Here is a 19,902-nt window from a genome sequence, read left to right on the forward strand (position 1 = left end):
CTGTGTGGGTGGACCCCTGCATGTCTGGTGATCTACCCATGTGGATCCAGTTGCAGGATCAGTATCTTAAAAGCAGACCAAGAGAGAAATGAAGAGGTGCAATGGAAAAGAAAGAACAGAATCTTTTCATGTGACTTGAATATGTGGAGCAGGGTGGACAAATTCACATGGGATTTCTGAGAGTTATTTGAGAAACCAAAAGGCTGGTTAAACATGGTAAATGAAATCAAACCCTAGCAACAGAACAATCAGTCGAATAGCCACAGTATGTGTTAATACAGCAGGGGCATAACAATTTTTGAATAGACCACAAGCAAAACTTTGAAGTGTGCCACCCAGTCCTGCTTCAAATCCATCGATCGCTTCTCCAATACAACAGAGCCGCTTCCTCCAGTCTAATGAGTCCCCCAGACAGACACAAGGAACTAGTCCCTTTGCCTTAACACAACCTCTCACCAAATCAGTTTTTTAACACCCCCACTGCCTCATCAGTCTCAAATATCTTTCAGCTGCTCTTCTTCTAGGGGAGGCGGTGTTTTTTGGATAGGGCACTGAACTGGGTTCTGTTCCCGACTCTGCCACAGCCTGCTGTGTGCCGCTGTCTGCCTCTGTTTTCCCTCCCACCTTTTGTCCTTCTCTGTTAAGATGTTTGGGGCAGGGACTGTCTCTTACTCTACAGTATGGCCCCTAGTCTGTGCTACCAAAATACAACTAATCCCTGCCAGGTTGCTGCTGCCACCACCATTGTATCTCTTGTCATCTGTAGTTGTGTGTACACATGCTCACAAAGCTAACTTTAGACTCGTGCAATGCTGCTGTTCCAGGTCCATATGATGCTTCCTTTCTCCATTCCCTAAAAACAGAGCTAGAGGGGGGAGAGGAAGCAGAAGAACTTGCAACTAAGATCATAGGGAGAGGAGGCAGCTTCAGCCTCCAGTGGAGGGAAGTAGTGGTGCATGGGCAGGCAGCAGATGTTCAGTATGGTAGATGTCCGTCTGCTGTGCCAAACCACCAAAGGCCATGAGAGGTGATTGAGCCAGAGTTGCACTCCCCCAGGCTACAGCATTTAAAAGTAGGGCACAATATAGTCACCAGGGGTCTGGAAGTGTAGATAAAGTGGTATTTGGGGGATTTCTTTTTGGGGGGTTGAGGTGCACATGTAGCAAGAGGGAAGCCTTTTAAAGGTGTGAAGACAGCAAAGAAGTTCTCTTTTATTTTTTATTTTTTTCTTCCTTAAGTGATGACTTTAACTGAAACCTAAAGAATCTTTGTGGCTTTGGTGTTTGTATCCCAATTGCATTATTTTTGTCAGTGCAGACTCATGATTTTCTCAAACACCACACACACACACACGAAATACACGCACCACATTGGAAATGACAGCAGATGCTTCTCCATCTCACAAACTTCTTAGAATCAATTTTAGGAAACCTATTTGGTTTCTCACACAGTTTATGAAGTGAAAGTTGCAACATCAACAGACTCCCCAACAAAAAGCAAAGACTTTACTTGTCAGCTAGGGCCCAGCCCTTACAGTTTTAGAAGGAAGAGGAATAGTAAACTTCCTTCCTCTATTTTCCCTGGTGCATGAGACAAGGACCATGCACAAGAGAGACTGACACTTTGTGTGTGGTGTTCTCATCAGAAACGAAATGTAGCATATTTTGCAAGTGATTTTTTTTTAGGCTTCTTCAAAATGCTTAGCAGATTTTTGGTGCATTTTATTTCCTTACAATATTGACAGTTCGCTCTCTATCAAATGTGCCTCACTTAAGTTTTAAAGTACTGACTGCAGTTAAAAAACTATGAATTTTTAGCTACTTTACAAAAAATCATATGGCAAATTCCTGCCACAAAGAGCTTATATGCAGCAAGGGAAGAAAGGGTTGGAAAGAAAGGATGATGCATTAAAGCTGTACCATGGATTGGTCAAGACTCTTGTGTCCCTGCCTCAAGACATTGAGCATCACCTTGGCATAATCCTTGCGAGAATCTACTCTTTAGGGATGAACCCGAGTGCTCTTTCCACAAATGCCTTCACTGTAGCCTGCTTTTATATATATATATATATATATATATATATATATATATATATATATATATATATATATATATATATCCACCACAAACATAGAACATTAAGTAGTAACCAATTCTAAATGACTGAGAGAGTACTATAAACGTAGAAAACAAAGCTAAACTTTTTAAAAGCAGATTGACTTTTCTGTGTATAATAGTTTGGGGATTTTTGTGCTTTACTTTAAATTCTCTGCCTCTCTGCAATGCACTTTTAGTTTCCTTTGAACAGTGCTGCTAGGAACACACACTGGTTGTATTGAATCTGACCTTGATGCAAGATCTCTGTTAGAATTCTGCCAGTATTCTGGGAATGGAACAGGCAAATGTGCTGGCTCAGTAGGACAGGTGGTGGCCTCATTTCTTTCTTTCTTCTCCCTGATACTTTACAGAATACCCCTTTGCCAGATGTATCAAGGTACAATTTTGTTCTATCTGTGTTCCAAAAAGATTTCTGTTTTTTTCTCCACTGTATGTTAGTTTTAGTCGTTACTTTTCCTGAAAAGTTTCTAATGTTAAAACTTACCTTTGGAAAAAAAGAGATCTATTAAAAAAATTATGTGTTTCTTCCCTCCCCCAAGAATGTATGACATCCAAGAAATTTAGTGTCAAACAAAATCAGCCACAATAATAGAACAAAACAAAAATGTGACCGGATATTTTGGTTTTCGAAGAGCAAATTACAGACAGTACTATTTATTACTGTTACACTGAAAGCGAAAAGATTGGTATATTGCTGCAGTTATTGTCTTTGTGTTAATTCCAACCATTCTCTGATTTTTATTTCAACTACACTGTAAATGCAGAGTCACTTTTGGTAGCCTTCATAACCTAAGGACACTTCTATTAAACAAGTGCCATTGACGAAATGTTCCTTGTCATTCTAGGGGAGGTTTTCAAAAGCAACAAAAGGATTTAGGAGCACAAGTCCCATTGACTCTCAGTGGAACTGATGTTCCTAAGTCCCTTAGGTGCTTTTTGAAATATCCTCCCTACTTAATGATTTTGTTAGCCCCACATCTTTACAAAAGAATTAGTTGAAAAGTAAATACTCAAGTCATTTGCTTACGGATGAGTAAGCTATCATTAGCAAATTATTCTCTTACTCAAATATTTATATTAATGTAATAGACCTAAACTAGGATAGTCTATATTTCATATAGGTACTTTGGAGGAAGACAGGCGATATAAAATCACTAAATTAAACTTCAGTATATTAATTACATTTCTAAAAATAATAAATAAAAGTATATATGCTTAACTAGTGTTCACAGTGCTACAAGTTCAGGCTGTGTGGTATGTGGTACCCTTCTGGGCTTGCCTTGTTAGGCACCTAGACTCACAGGCTGTTTACAGTGGGAGAAATTATGGCTCTTGGGAGCCATATAACTCAGTGAATCTGAGAGCATTAGAATTATTTAAAGAGAAATTTGGCAAGAATTTAAACTTTAGAAGTGAGATTGGGTGTTCTATCTGTGCAAAGGCCACAAAGCATACAACCTGTCCCTCCAGCAATCCAGCATATAGGGCTCTCATTCTGTGGCAGGTGCTTGTGTATATCCAACTTCCACTGAATCCCATGAGTTGTGGGCAAAGCTGAGGGTGGAATATGTAATAATATGCCACTGACACAAGCAAGTTTCTTTCAAAAGTTTTAGTCTCAGTATCTCTGTGAGGGGCAGAATTTTTGAAACTGATGCTGTTTTTAACCACTGAAAACTCGAACCATTTATTTTTCCCTGGGACAATTACAACAACAACAAGAAGAAAAAAGCCTCTCTTAAATTTCTGGTGTGTGAAATTATACAGGCAAATAGTTTTCTGAATTACCCAGTTAATTCCATTAATGTTCCACACCAGTCTTGGTCATATACCGAAACGGCAGTCTAAGCTCTGATTAATTCAATATTTGTATGTTTCATTTTACCTTTGATTTTCTTCCTTACAATACAGAACGTAACTAATCTGAAATGAAACAGAGTATTTCTTTTGTTTTAACAAATACTTTAGAACTTTGTTGGCTACGGAGTTGGGTAATTCTTGTTATCTGATGTTTAGTGCTGGGGGCAGTTCTTGTATGACATTTTAAACTGGGCATGAGATCAAAATAAAATGTTTCCCTAGGCTAAACTATTACTACTTGATGTATCTGTTCTAAAAGAGTTTGTCATGCTGCTTCAGAATCAAAACCCGAGACTTTTAGGTGAAGACTCAGAAATGGATTTTAAATTCTAGTGGTTGTTTACAGCTAATCGCTTCTGAAGATAAGTGCAACAAGATCACAAGGCGGGACAGTACATTATGTCCTAATTGGAAGTATTCATTGCCTACAGGGAAGCAGACAAATAAGTGTAGTCGAGAGGCTGTAAAACGGACACTTAATTTGCAGTTGGGATTTAGAGATTATTGCAGTTCTTTGGCGGGCGTAGTAGCTCATCTATGTACATCTATGCACAGTCAACTTGTGGAACTCCTTACCTGAGGAGGTTGTGAAGGCTAGGACTATAACAATGTTTAAAAGGGGACTGGATAAATTCATGGTGGCTAAGTCCATAAATGGCTATTAGCCAGGATGGGTAAGAATGGTGTCCCTAGCCTCTGTTCGTCAGAGGATGGAGATGGATGGCAGGAGAGAGATCACTTGATCATTGCCTGTTAGGTTCACTCCCTCTGGGGCACCTGGCATTGGCCACTGTCGGTAGACAGATACTGGGCTAGATGGACCTTTGGTCTGACCCAGTACGGCCTTTCTTATGTTCTTATGTTCTTATGTTACATGTGGTTTCCTTTTTCCTTTAGTGTAGGTATATTTGTTTCGTCTGCCTTTCTGACTTTCGATTCTTTTCTACACATGTTAAGATTCATGTCATATGACTACTAGTTTTGTAAGTAGCCTTCTGAAATGCCCCACCAGTCAATTGATCCAGTAGCATATTCTGGTTTAGCTGTATCCTAATATGTTTCTTGTGGTTTTCCTGTTACTTAGTAGGTTGCAAAATCAAGCCCCAAAAGATTATTAGCAGTTCAGGGAATCAAATCACATTCTTCTAGGTTAATAAGCTAATATCACAACTGGCTTGATCTTACTTGGCATGTTAATTCAGGACCTAGGGTATGTCTACACTACGGGATTATTCCGATTTTACAGAAACCGGTTTTTGAAAACAGATTTTCATAAAGTCGAATGTATGCGGCCACACTAAGCACATTAATTCGGCAGTGTGCGTCCATGTACCGGGGCTAGTGTCGATTTCTGGAGCGTTGCACTGTGGGTAGCTATCCCATAGTTCCTGCAGTCTCCTCCGCCCATTGGAATTCTGGGTTGAGATCCCAATGCCTGATGGGGCCAAAAACATTGTCGCGGGTGGTTCTGGGTACATCCTCCCCTCCCTCCTGGAAAGCAATGGCAGACAACCGTTTCGCGCCTTTTTCCTGGGTGAACAGTGCAGACGCCATACCGCGGCAAGCATGGAGCCCGCTCAGCTCAAGACAGCAGTCATGAACATTGTAAACACCTTGCGCGTTATTGTGCAGTTTATGCTGAACCATAACCTGCAAAACCAGGTGACGAGGAGTAGGCTACGGCAGCGCGGCGACGAGAGTGATGAAGAAATTGACATGGACATGGAATTCTATGAAACTGCGGGCCCCGGCGCTTTGGAAATCATGCTGTTAATGGGACAGGTTCATGCTGTGGAACGCTGATTCTGGGCCCGGGAAACAAGCACAGACTGGTGGGACCGCATAGTGTTGCAGGTGTGAGACGATTCCCAGTGGCTGCGAAACTTTCGCATGCGTAAGGGCACTTGCATGGAACTTTGTGACTTGTTTTCCCCTGCCCTGAAGTGCCAGAATACCAAGATGAGAGCAGCCCTCACAGTTGAGAAGCGAGTGGCGATAGCCCTGTGGAAGCTTGCAGCGACAGACAGCTACCGGTCAGTCGGGAATCAATTTGGAGTGGGCAAATCTACTGTGGGGGCTGCTGTGATGCAAGTAGCCAAAGCAATCACTGAGCTGCTGCTACCAAAGGTAGTGACTCTGGGAAACATGCAGGTCATAGTGGATGGCTTTGCTGCAATGGGATTCCCTAACTGTGGTGGGGCGATAGATGGAACCCATATCCCTATCTTGGCACCGGAGCAGGAGGGCAGCCAGTACGTAAACCGCAAGGGATACTTTTCAATGGTGCTGCAAGCACTGGTGGATCACAAGGGACGTTTCACCGACATCAATGTGGGATGGCCGGGAAGGGTTCATGACGCTCGCATCTTCAGGAACACTACTCTGTTTAAACGGCTGCAGCAAGGGACTTACTTCCCAGATCAGAAAATAACAGTTGGGGATGTTGAAATGCCTATAGTTATCCTTGGGGACCCAGCCTACCCCCTAATGCCATGGCTCATGAAGCCATACACAGGCAGCCTGGACAGTAGTCAGGACCTGTTCAACTACAGGCTGAGCAAGTGCAGAATGGTGGTAGAATGTGCATTTGGACGTTTAAAAGGTCGCTGGAGCACTTTACTGACTTGCTCAGACCTCAGCCAAACAAATATTCCCATTGTTATTGCTGCTTGCTGTGTGCTCCACAATCTCTGTGAGAGTAAGGGGGAGACCTTTATGGCGGGGTGGGAAGCTGAAGCAAATCGCCTGGCCGCTGATTACGCGCAGCCAGACACCAGGGCGATTAGAGAGCACACCAGGAAGTGCTGCGCATCAGAGAAGCTTTGAAAACCAATTTCATGACTGGCCAGGCTACCGTGTGAACGTTCTGTTTGTTTCTCCTTGATGAAAACCCACCCCCTTGATTGACTCATTTTCTGTAAGCAACCCACCCTCCCCCTTCGATTCCAGCTTGCTTTCAAAGGAAATAAAGTCACTATCGTTTAAAAATCATGCATTCTTTATTAACTGATTATAAAAAGAGGGAGAGAACTGAGAAGTTAGCCCGGGTGCGTTTGGGAGGAGGATAGGAGGGAAGGAAAAGGCCACTAAAAAAGTTCAAAGTAATGACAGCCTTTTGGTTGGGCTGTCCACTGGGGTGGACTGGGAGGGTGCACGGAGCCCCCCCCCCCCGCATTCTTACACGTCTGGGTGAGGAGGCTATGGAACATGGTGAGGGGGGAGGGAGGTTATACAGCAGCTGCAGCAGCACTCTGTGCTCCTGCTGCCGTTCCAGAAGCTCCACCAGACGACGGAGCACGTCCATTTGATCACGCAGCAGCCCCAGCGTTGCAGCCTGCCACCTCTCATCTCGAGCATCCCTCCTGTCCTCACCTTCACTGGCATCTTTCCTGTACTTAGATACCGTGTCCTTCCACTCATTCAGATGAGCTCTTTCATTGCGGGTGGATTCTATGATTTCTGAGAACATTTCGTCTCGCGTCCTCTTTTTTCGACGCCTTATCTGAGATAGCCTTTGGGACGGAGGAGGGAGGCTTGAAAAATTTGCAGCTGTGGGAGGGAGGGAAAAAAGGGAGAGAAGTATTTAAAAAGATACATTTTACAGAACAATGCTTATACTCTTTCACGGTGAACAACACTATTCACATTACATAGCACATGTGATTTCGGTACAAGGTCGCATTTTGCATCTTTTAATATTGAGTGCCTGTGGCTTTGGTGTTAGAGAGCACAGACGCAGGTCCGGGCAACAGAATTCGGCTTGCATGCGGCCATGGTAAGCCATTGTCTTTCGGCTTCTGCAGCTTTCCTACAAGCAGCGCCCTCCTTTCCCACATACCAAGCAAAGCCCGTTGAGTGCTGCGGTTTTCCTGTTAACGTGCAGCAGCAGAAACCAAACTAACCCCCACCCCATCCAATTCTCTGGGATGATCGCTTTATCCCTCCCCCCTACCTTGTAGCTGGTATCAGGGAAGATCCCTGCAGAAACCAAACTAACCCTCCCCCCCCCCATCCAATTTTCTGGGATGATGGCTTTATCCCTCCCCACCACCGCGTGGCTGGTATCAGGGAAGATCCCTGCAGAAACCAAATTAACCCCCCCCCCTCCATCCAATTCTCTGGGATGATCGCTTTATCCCTCCCCCCCACCGTGTGGCTGGTATCAGGGAAGATCACCCCCCTCCCCCGCTTGGCTAACTGCAGGGAAGGATTTCTTTTCAGCCACAGGCAAACAGCCCAGTAGGAACGGCCACCTCTGTTCCCTTAATTAAATTCCCGTATTTCAACCAGGTTACCATGAACGATATCACTCTCCTGAGGATAACACAGCGAGATAAAGAACGGATGTTGCTTGAATGCCAGCAAACACCGGGACCATACGCTGCCAGACTTTGTCATGCAATGATACCAGATTACTTGCTACTAGCATGGCGTGGTCAAGTGTCCTACCATGGAGGACGGAATAAGGCTGCATTGCCCAGAAACCTTCTGCAAAGGCTTTTGGAGTACCTCCAGGAGAGCTTCAAGGAGATGTCCCTGGAGGATTTCTGCTCCATCCCCAGACACGTTAACAGACTTTTCCAGTAGCTGTACTGGCCGCGAATGCATCCCAAGTCCTCAGGGCAAATTAATCATTAAAAATGCTTGCTTTTAAACCATGTTTTATATTTACAAAGGTACACTCACCGGAGGTCCCTTCCATGGCCTCATTTTCTGGTGGTTGGGAGGGTGCTTCAGTCAGGCTGAGAAAAAGATCCTGGCAGTTGGGGAGAACGGAGTGCTGTGTGCTCTCTGCAAGCTCGTCGTCCTCCTCCTCCTCCTCCTCTTCCCCACCCGCAGAATCCTTAGGCATGGCTGAGATTACCCCCGCCTCGGAATCCACGGTCAGAGGTGGGGTAGTGGTGGTGGCCCCCCCTAGAATTGCATGCAGCTCAGCGTAGAAGCGGCATGTCTGCGGCTCTGACCCGGAGCGACCGTTTGCCTCCTTTGTTTTTTGATAGGCTTGTCTGAGCTCCTTAACTTTCATGCAGCACTTTAGTGAGTCCCTATTGTGGCCTCTCTCCATCATGCCCTTGGAGATTTTTTCAAATGTTTTGGCATTTTGTCTTTTGGAACGTAGTTCTGCTAGCACTGAATCCTCTCCCCATATAGCGATCAGATCCAGTACCTCCCGTATGGTCCATGCTGGTGCTCTTTTTCGATTCTCAGACTACATGGTTACCTGTGCTGATGAGCTCTGCATGGTCACCTGTGCTCTGCACGCTGGGCAAACAGGAAATGTAATTCAAAAGTTCGCGGGGCTTTTCCTGTCTACCTGGCCAGTGCATCCGAGTTCAGATTGCTGTCCAGAGAGGTCACAATGGTGCACTGTGGGATAGCTCCCGGAGGCCAATACTGTCGAATTGCGGCCACACTAACCCTAATCCAAAATGGCAATACCAATTTCAGCGCTACTCCCTTCGTCAGGGAGGAGTACAGATATCGATATTAAGAGCCCTTTATATCAAAGTAAAGGGCTTCGTTGTGTGGACGGGTGCAGGGTTAATTCGGTTTAACGCTGCTAAATTCGAGATAAACTCCTAGTGTAGACCAGGCCCTAGAATCCTGTGTGCATAGGGTGATCTGGAGCCCAACTGATACCTGCTGTGTGGATGAACATCTAGTTCAGGGGTAGGCAACCTATGGCACATGTGCCGAAGGCGGCACGCAAGCTGATTTTCAGTGGCACTCACACTGCCCGGGTCCTGGCCACCAGTCCGGGGGGCTCTGCATTTTAATTTAATTTTAAATGAAGCTTCTTAAACATTTTAAAAACCTTATTTACTTTACATACAACAATAGTTTAGTTATATTTTATAGACTTATAGAAAGAGACCTTCTAAAAATGTTTAAATGTATTACTGGCACGCGAAACCTTAAATTAGAGTGAATAAATGAAGACTCGGCACACCACTTCTGAAAGGTTGCCGACTCCTGATCTAGTTTATTACTTCTGGATAATTGGGTTTTCTCGCTATTTGGCTTTTGATTTGACTTTTGGATTTTGATCGCATTTTATTTTTGTCAGGCTTTACCAGCTTTTTTTTAAACTGTAAATATGATACTAAGGGCTAAATTGTGCCTTTAGGCACAGCCTAAAGCCAGCACGTTTATGTGAATAGCATCACCCAGGAGTAGCCCTGGGGGAGGCACTGAGATTCTGAGGTACAATTTCTTCCCTGTTTCTTATGAGGGGAAGTACTTCACTGTTTCCCTTCCCATGCCAACCCCCTTATACTTGGCCAGATATTCTAGGGTGTGTGTGAGAGGAGGAGGGGCCTAGCCCACTTGCTTATATCAAAGAGTATACAGAGAGCAGGGTCTGTACTCCACACCAGACCTGGACCCACAGTCCAGGCGGAACTTATTCACTGCCGCAAAGGGGTGAGGTGTCATAACTCCCCACCTCAATCAAGTAAGACATGGGCGCTGTCATGTTGTTGCATCTGTGAATATACTTCGAAGTTATTTATTTTTTTAAATCCATGATGGAGAATACAATCCTTTTTGATGTTGTGCTTAACGAAATGTTACTTGCTTCAAAATGTGCATCTGACATATCAACTTTGCAGGGCTTGAAAATTTAACAAACACAGTATTAGCTGGAGGATTACCTGATAGCTAAAGTTAGAGGCTTAAGACCATGAGGGGCAGAGGGCTATTAGGTAGGTCCAGGGACAACCCACTGGTGAGAACCTGTACTCCCTTGATAACAGCAGGTACTAGGAAGAGGGAGGATGCATAGGTTTCTAACTCTGTTGTCTGTGAACCCTTTTGGGGGCTCCATCTCACATATTTCTAGCTAGTAGGTACCCTGTAAATTGGAAGCCCAACCCTTCTAGCTGCTAGATGTCTTTCTTTTCTTCCCTCCACTTTGCCAGAGTTGCATCTGTGAGGTTAGAGTCTTTACTCTTGGCTGAAGTGGAGAGGGATCTGAGAATAGGAAAAAGGTCTCTCCTACTCTCTCTCTCTCTCTCTCTCTTTCCCATTCTCCATTTTTGGATCTCATCCTTTGTGAATAACTTCATTACCTGCTTTTGATGCTTTCCCAAACATTTCCTGTCCACTGGGTCCTGAATAGCTTTAATTACATTGACCAGATATATGTTAATTTCATCTTGATGTTTGGCAAAGATAGAAGCGGCAATACAAGCACTGGTGTTGTCTGTCTTGCAGACTCAGGAAATCTGAAATGCATCAGTTCAAGTTTGAAGGGATATTATCACAGCTGTAAAGGCTAGAAACTTTAATTAAAAAAATTAAATTATCCAGAAATTGATGAATTAGGCAACACTGCTCTCCAGGACAGTCTTTCCTATTGTTTTTTATGAGTGAACAAGTGGATTTTTCAAGTTCTGTATTTGGCAATCCATTAACAAAAATCACATGCTTTGGTCTTTGTGTATTTGAGTCAGCCCACAACTCCATAATTTTCATGAAACATCCTTGTTAAACACATTCCCTTTCCCTGCTGCATAAAAGTTTAATAACATGGAGCACGCCTGATTTTTTTCAATGGTATGATTAACTGTAGTTTAATATCTCTTTCAGTGATAGCCAGTTTTCGAGGAACAGTCCCACATGGCTTATCATTGGAGATTGGAGACACAGTTCAAATACTAGAGAAATGTGATGGTAAGTACACAGGTTAAAACTCTCGTTTTAATGAATTGTTACTGTGCTAATGTGAATTTGAGTCCCATCACTCTTCGTTTAATTTTAAAATGTAAATGAAGCAAAAATGAAAATCTATGCTTGCATGTGTTTAGGCTTGAAAGGATTAGATTTTTTTTGGTAAATGTCAGTAAATATTGATTTAACTGTGCACAAAGAAACCTATGAACAAGTATTTCCATTTATAAGAGTTGGTAACATAATCCCAACTATACATTCAAAATGATGAGGTCTATATTAGCTGTTACCACTCAAGAAAGAGATCTTGGCAACATTGTGGATAGTTCTCTGAAAACATCTGCTCAAAGGGTAGCGGTAGTGAAAAAAGCAAACAGAATGTTAGGAGCCATTAAGAGAGGGATAGATAAGACAGAAAATATCATAATGACACTATATAAATCCATGGTATGCCCACACCTTGAAGACTGTGTGCAGTTCTGGTCACCCCATCTCAAAAAAACATATTAAAATTGGAAACAGTACAGAGAAGGGCAACAAAAATGATGAAGGGTCTGGAACAGCTTCCCTATGAGGAAAGATTAAAAAGACTGGGACTTTTCAGCTTGGAAAAGAGATAACTAAGAGCGTATGATAGAAGCAGGGCCGTCCCTAGATCAAATGGTGCCCCAGACGAGGAGAGTCTTGGGTGCCCCCGCTCCATTTGTTAAACTTTTTGAATACCTCATAGCACTCTGAGTCCGGCGCATCCCAAGCCCCCTAAGCCCAGCACCCCAGGGGGTTGCCTGGGTCCAGTCACCTGCCCCTAAGTCAGGCGCTGGATAGAGGTGTATAAAATCATGACTGGTGTGGAGAAAGTGAATTAAGAAGAATTTACTCCTTCACACAGCGCAAGAACCAGGGGTCACCCAATGAAATGAATAGGCAGCAGGTTTAAAGCAAACAAAAGGAAGTACTTCTTCACACAACTCGCAGTCAGCCTGTGGAACTTGACAGGGAGTGTTGTGAAGGCCCAAACTATAACAAGATTCAAAAAAGAACTATATAAGTTCATGAAGGATAGGTCCGTCAATCGCTATTAGTCAAGATGGTCAGGGGTGCAACTACATGCTCTGGGTGTCCTTAGCCTCTGATTGCCAGAAGTTGGGAGTGGATGACTAGATGGATCACTTGATATAATTGCCTGGTCTGTTCATTCCTTCTGGGGCACCTGGCATTGGCCACTGTTGGAAGACAGGATACTGGGCTAGATGGACAATTGGTCTGACCCAGTATGACCATTCTTATGAAATTTGCAGATAGACAAAGTAGGAAAAATGGTACTTGAGAACTTATTAGAATTTTATTTTAAGAATATTTACTTTGTATATATTGACATGTAATGTTGACAACTTGTGTTTTAACAGTGATAAAGCTTTAACTTTTTGAATCTGTGTCTGCTGTCATTAAATAAAAATTCTGACCACCATAAGTTCCCACAACTGTGAAAATTAAAATCAATAAAAATAAAAGAATGCTTAAAACCCATAATTTTTGCGCAACTGTGAAAATTTAAATTAACTATCTAAAAATAAGCTTACAAATAAATATTGATATTATCCATCAAAATTATAATAAACAAAAATTAAATTCTGCCAAGCCTTCATGTTTCTGTATGTCAAAGGAATTCTAATGACTAGGTTTGATCTTTGTGACTGTATTCCTTTTTGTTTCTTCTCCTTGTTTAATTAATATCCAGGGAGAAAAATAATTGTTAAACATCAGGGAGGTCTCATTGTGACTTTCTTTTTGCTCTCATGGTTTTTCCCAGGGAAGCTTGACTTTCAGCAGGAGGCTTTCAAACTTCATGCCAAATCACAAGTTTAAATCCTAGAGCAGTGTTAAAGATCCCTGACCTACTTCTGTTTTCATATAGAGACTCCTGGAATAAAAATATTTTTAGACTTGATTTTAATGTATGTACAGAACTAGAATAAAGGAAATAAAACTGCGTTTCTTTCATAGAATTTCCTTAAAATCCTACCTAAAGTCAGTTTTTCAAAACTATATTTTTGTTGTCTAAGGCCAGGTCTACACTACCGCGGTAGTTCGACAGCTGGCAATCGAACTTCCGGGTTCGATTTATCGCGTCTGGTCTGGACGCGATATATCGATCCCGGAAGCGCTCGCCGTCGACTGCGGTACTCCAGCTCGGCGAGAGGAGTACCGCGGAGTCGACGGGGAGCCTGCCTGCCGCGTGTGGACCGCGTCTGAACCGCGGTAAGTTCGAACTAAGGTATGTCGACTTCAGCTACGTTATTCACGTAGCTGAAGTTGCGTACCTTAGTTCGAATTTGGGGGTTAGTGTAGACCAGGCCTAAGATAACCTACATTTATTAGCATAGATGTGGGGGTGTTAAACTGCTCATCTAGTTAGTCGTGAGTGATTAATCTTTGTCATAAAATGCATTAAATCTACTTTAGTTATTTTGAATTTCGTTCATTACGATTTTTAGTATAATAATGTAGCTAATAGCCCTAGCCTGGTCAGCATAATCATAGTTCATAATAGCAGTTAATGGTACTGTCTACCTTTTAATATTCGATATGTTGCTTGATACAAAAAAAATTAAGGTGCATTGTTGGGGTCATTTGGAGGATATAGCAGAAAATATCTATGAAGTAATTTCAGTTGATACTTTAGTGAGTTAAAAAATTACTTTTCAATGCACAGAATGTACTCAAAATGACTGTAGTCTATTACACTGTGGTATGTAATAGAATCATGTCAGTCCAAAAGAAAAATATAAAACAAGTTTTTGAAAATGGCAATGGTTTACATATTTAAAAAAACAAAAATGTTATTTCTCCGCAGGCTGGTACAGAGGATTTGCCTTAAAAAACCCAAATATCAAGGTAAAAACACAGATGTTTCTAACTATAGTTTGAATTCTTTGACAAAAATGTGAATTCAGTCAAACATGTTCATAGCTGAGTGTAAGAATATGATATTTACCATTATGGGAATGCCACAGTTTAAGATACTATGGCATTTGGTGTTATGTATTTTAAAATCAACGTTGACAGACGTATCCTTTGTCATGGATTATATTTTTTTTAAATGCTCTCATGTTAATACTGTGAGCCCCTTGGATGTCAAGACCTCTTGGCAAAATTAGCTTTTGTTTAGGCAACATAAGTTAGGGTAGGGGGCTTAAGGGAGAGCTAAATGAAAGTATAGAGAGTTAGCTACCATGAATGCATGGTGAAAATAGTGTTGATCAGATTCTTTGACTTTAATGTGCAGACTCAGTGTAGCCTCAGAGCCCAATTAGATATCTGTTGTACCTCTTGCAAATGCACATTACATGCATATGACACTTCTTGATGCTAGTGAAACTCATAATGCTAAAGTGAGACCTCTTACTCTTTCTGACTTTTATACTTTTTTGCATGAAAATAGGTTCAGAATTAGATTTTGGTGATGTTGGGTTCTCATTTTTGTATCTTAATCTGTTTTGTAAGACATTCCCAATTACCCTTGCATGGCCTTGGAGTTGCTCTACAGCCTAAAGTGAATATTGATTGCATTTGATCATCATGTGCTTACGGTCAATGTAAGTTTGTACCCTGCCAGATGTGTCAAAAAAAGTTATGAATGGGACGTCCTAAACATGACTCAAGCTCTGTGAGGAAATGAGCTAGCTATTTGTGCAGTGTTGTCACCTTTTGTGAATGAAGGTGATTTTCTGAACTCGACCTTGAAAACAAGTCTTCCTGAGGGCAGCATGGCCTGCTAGTGCTGCTCTGCCAGACCTCTTCACTAGCTACTCTACTATCTGTCTCATTGCAAAATGGGGCACCATCAACTGTTCTTAAACCACACCGGATTTTATTTTTAAATTTTCCATCTGAACATTTTTTTAAAACTAGCAACGTTGTCCTTTTTGGAAAATTCATCAGGGCTTTCTCTTGCAGTTGTTTCTTTAGGTCAACTTGCCTGCTTTTATTTACTGCCCTGCTTGTGAATCACAGTGCTCTGTAAGGAGTGCTTGGTGGTGGTTAATCGCTGCTGCTTTGCTACCAGAGAATATAAAAGAATAGTGTATTCTTGAGTAGATCCCAAATAAACAGTGGAGTCGTTAAAAACACTGTGTTTTGAAAATCCATTCCAGATGTCAATTTGAAGATGCCATAGATAAACGTTGGCCACAGACTATTTGACATCATCCCCTTAAAATAGGACTTAGTAAAAATGGTAACTATCAAAGAGCTATGCTGCAATGTTCTATACATTCTGCACACATTTTTAGTTTCATATTTGAAGTTTCAATCATTTAAATCTAAATTATATATACTAAATAGTCACAGTGGGATTTTTTTTGTCATAAATAGTGTCACTGATAAAAAGAATCCGCTATACACTGTGCAAGGTTTTCTCTGAAATGGTTAGTCTAAATCAAGATTCTCTCCTAACAGTAGGCAGCTTGTTAAAACTTTGTGCATTTATTAAACTATTTTCTCTTTCAGGGTATATTTCCATCCAACTATATCCACTTGAAAAATGCATATGTTAAGAACAAAGGGTAGGTGGTGATTTTGTATTCAGCTATTTAAGGAGGCTGGGGAGAAGGATCTGAAGTTGTGCAGATTGTTGTAACAAGGCTGCATTTCAGGCAGGATAAAGATATAATTTTCACTGGTGTTTAACACTGTAAAACTTCAGCTCACTGCCCCAAAGGATTTAAATGAATATCCTTAACCAGCATGGCACTTTCATTCAGGCATAAGGTAGGAAGTCACTTATTCTAAAAATACATGGAGCAGAAATGGGGAAATGATTTCTGTGTTGTCTAGCATATGCAGAGAACAATTACTTGTTTTTAACTACTGGTGTTAATCAGACTGAGTTTAATAGGCTGGCTCTCTTATTTAAACACAACTCCCTACAGGGTTCTGCATAGAATAGTCTATTAGCCATTGCTGAACATTGCTCATTTTATTTAGGGTGACAGCTGCTTCATGGCAGAACTAGGTTGCCATTATTTGAAACAATCTCCTGGCATTCACACACAACTTTGCAAGGGACATTTTCAAGTCAGTGTATGCATTATAAAAAGATTTTACAAATCTAAAATTAATAGAATTGTTTTCATGTTTTTGTTTCTGAATTACAATGAAACATTTTTTGGTTTAGTTTTGGATGTCTGCTAGTCTGTTTTCATTATCGAAAGCAGAGTTAGTAAAAACCAATAGGTCAGAAATTCTTTCAATTAAAAAAAAAAAACTAACGTGAGTAAAAGAGAGAGTGACATTTTGTTTTTTAAGGTGTAACTTTTAACTTGACAACATCCCATTTAAAATATCTTGTTTATCAGTGGTGGTTATGCCAGCACAGTTTTTTTCTTCGGTGTTTGCACAATTCCTGAACATTTATTTCCTAGAATTGGCCTTCTTTTGCTACATGCATTAAGAGAGGAATTATTGATTGACATTAGCAAAAATAATTTGGAATTACTCATCATGGAAGAGTTCTTGTTTTCAGGGTCCTTTTGAACTGAAAGGACCTGGATAGCAGGTACTACACAAATGCTTGAAGGTTTAAAACTACATTTCCCTTATGGGAGGTGAGAATAAGGAAGTAAGTAGAAGGTCAAAGCTCCATGACTGGCAAAGAAAATCTTTCTGTTTGGCATTCTCTAACAACTAGAAACCTGGTCAGGACAAGTGCAATTGAATTCCTTATTGCCAGCTGAATAAGCCACTGTCTGTACATTTCTAAATTACTATGCTGTCTCTGCCCAGCCAGTTAAGCCATTCAGTAGGGCTGGTTGAAAATTTTCCACTGAAATTGTTTGTGGACAGAAAATAGGGTGTTTGACAAAATAAAACTCTTTGTTGAAAGTGCACAAAAATGGCTTTGTGTGGAAAATTTCAGCTGCTTCATGCCCCAATTTTCCTTTATGGGCTCTGTTCTGTAGCCAAATTACCTCTCCCATGATGCTCTGTGGCCAGGGAATCACATGGTGCTCCACAACAACTCAACAAAAGGGGAGACTGTGGTGTATCATGGGAGATGTAGTTCAGCCAAGAAGCCAGGCTATAGTTAAATATTTATTGCAAACAGCCTCCTCCTCCTCCAGATTGGACCTGACCCTCCACTGTGTGTGCTGTTTTTACATCTGTGTAACTCTGAACGAATGGAGCTGCACTAGTGTAAAATCAGTGCAACACAGTGGAAGATTTTGCCCACAGACTTTGACTTGCACATTTTCCTAGCCGATGCAAAAACGTCACAACCCCTGTTTCCATACTGAACAACCTTGCTAGCTTTCTTTCTTGAGTCCTTGCTTCCATTCTATCCCCTCTTTTTATAGGAATTGCATTTCTGAAGTCATTTACATAAACAGAAGTAAAAAAAAAAAACGGGGAGCATGTTCACTTGTTTAGTCACTAAATTGTAGTAGCACCAACAAACTTTCCTTTTAGTTGAAGAGATTTATACAAACGTGCTTGAAATAATTGTATTGATATAAAGCTATGGGTGAAATCCTGCCCCCTTTGAAGACAATGGCAAAACTCCCATGACTTCAATGGGACCAGCACTTCACCCTCCTTTATTTTTACTTGAAGAAAAAAAAAAAAAGTCCCATGGAGGTTAATAAATACCAACATTTGTAAGAGAGAGGTTTTATGTTAGCAACAACAGTGTGGTTTATATTATTTGTATAATGCCATATATTCTTCTGGATGCCACAGGCAGTTTGAAATGGTTATTCCAACAGAAGACTCCGTTATCACAGAGATGACATCAACTTTAAGAGACTGGGGGACCATGTGGAAACAACTTTATGTGGTAAAAACTATATAATATTGCCTCGCTTGAATGCAGTTTAAAATAGTTTCTGTCACCTTACAAATAATAAAATAAAGTGGTTTGTATTTAAGAAAAAAACAAAAGGAAAAAAGTATTCTTCCAAAGATCATATTGTCCCTGTCCCCTCCCCGCCCCTCGCAGGATTTATTTAAACCTCTTTTTTTCCCCAGTTTTTTTTTTTAATCCAATATTATGGTTTTCTGCCAGAGACTAACTAGGACATCTGTTCACTGTGTAATTGATAGTAACACAGAAGAATAAATGGGAATGGCTTAGTTTGTTATCAAAGTCTAGATTTAAAAATGGTACGATTTGGGAGCTGTGACTTCAGAAATCTGAATGACAATATTAGCATGGCTATTAAAAGACAAAGACCAAAAAGAGAGCAAGAAGAAGATCAAATGGTTCTTTTTCAAATATAAACAATCAGAAGCCACAAGCAATAGACTAAAGGAAATAATGTAGAACATAGTAACAAGCAGAAGGTAACATGAAAGAACTGCAGTTTCAGTCCATAATATTAATCAAACAAGAAAGTAAAGTGCCACCGTTAGTTGCAGCTATTTTAGGGGGGGAAAGAGTGAAAAAGACTTTTCCAAAATCTGACACCTTTATAATAGCTGTGGCTTTGATTTGACTTAGATTTTTGGAATGGGAGGTTAAATTTTGCACAGATTGTTTTAAAAGAAATTTTTTTTGATGGACAAAAAGTCAAGCCTGACCTTGAACCTCTTTTGAAAGAAATGCTGAACAGCCAGTGGAAGGAAAACAGCTTGATACTTAGGTAAAAAGCATGATAAAATGTGTTGCACAAAGTAAAAGCATGATTGCCGAGCTGAAACAATGACCTGCTGCCAGACAGAAGAGAGATTTAACAATACAAGTACTGAAGTTGTCAGTTACATAATAATTATGGCATATACGTTAGTTTTAAAAATATTGGCAGGATGGGAGAGAACAGCTTTTATTTTGGCTTGCTGTACCTTTTCCTTTATTCTTTCTTAGCAAGGACAATTTTTTTGTTGCTTGAGTCAATTTGTCTTGTTTAAACTTAAAACCCTGCAAACTCAGCATTGGTCAGTCTGTGATCTGAGAGCCCTACTATCCTGTTTGCAAGGGGTGCAAAGAAACCAACCCCTGTAAATTAACTTGGAGGTCTGATTATAGATTATGTCCAGCCTCCAAAGAGGGCATCCATTCTCACTTACCTCAGCACCTCCTGAGTAGAGCCCAAATTCAGCAAAGCATTGACTTAAGGCCATCCCTATTCAGCATCACACCTAAACATCTGCTTAAGTCCCATTAAAATCAATGGTGCTTAAGTTAACTTGCTTAAAGCTAAGTATGTGTATAAGAGTTTCACTAAATAGGGATAAATGTGCTTCTGATGTGAGGTC

At 41.1% G+C, this 19,902-nt stretch overlaps 1 protein-coding gene across 1 annotated transcript in view; it reads left to right on the plus strand.

Moving 5' to 3' along the window:
- The window catches only part of DOCK4 (dedicator of cytokinesis 4), a 306,106-nt gene that overhangs the window by 23,324 nt on the left and 262,880 nt on the right, over positions 1-19,902 (plus strand). The window contains exons 2-5 of the mRNA XM_065401620.1: positions 11,569-11,652; positions 14,504-14,544; positions 16,159-16,214; positions 18,388-18,484. Coding sequence (XP_065257692.1) covers positions 11,569-11,652; positions 14,504-14,544; positions 16,159-16,214; positions 18,388-18,484 — 278 coding nt within the window. The remainder of the gene's footprint in view (positions 1-11,568; positions 11,653-14,503; positions 14,545-16,158; positions 16,215-18,387; positions 18,485-19,902) is intronic.

The sequence above is a fragment of the Emys orbicularis genome, chromosome 1, assembly GCF_028017835.1.
Source record: "Emys orbicularis isolate rEmyOrb1 chromosome 1, rEmyOrb1.hap1, whole genome shotgun sequence".
Lineage (NCBI taxonomy): Eukaryota > Metazoa > Chordata > Testudines > Emydidae > Emys > Emys orbicularis.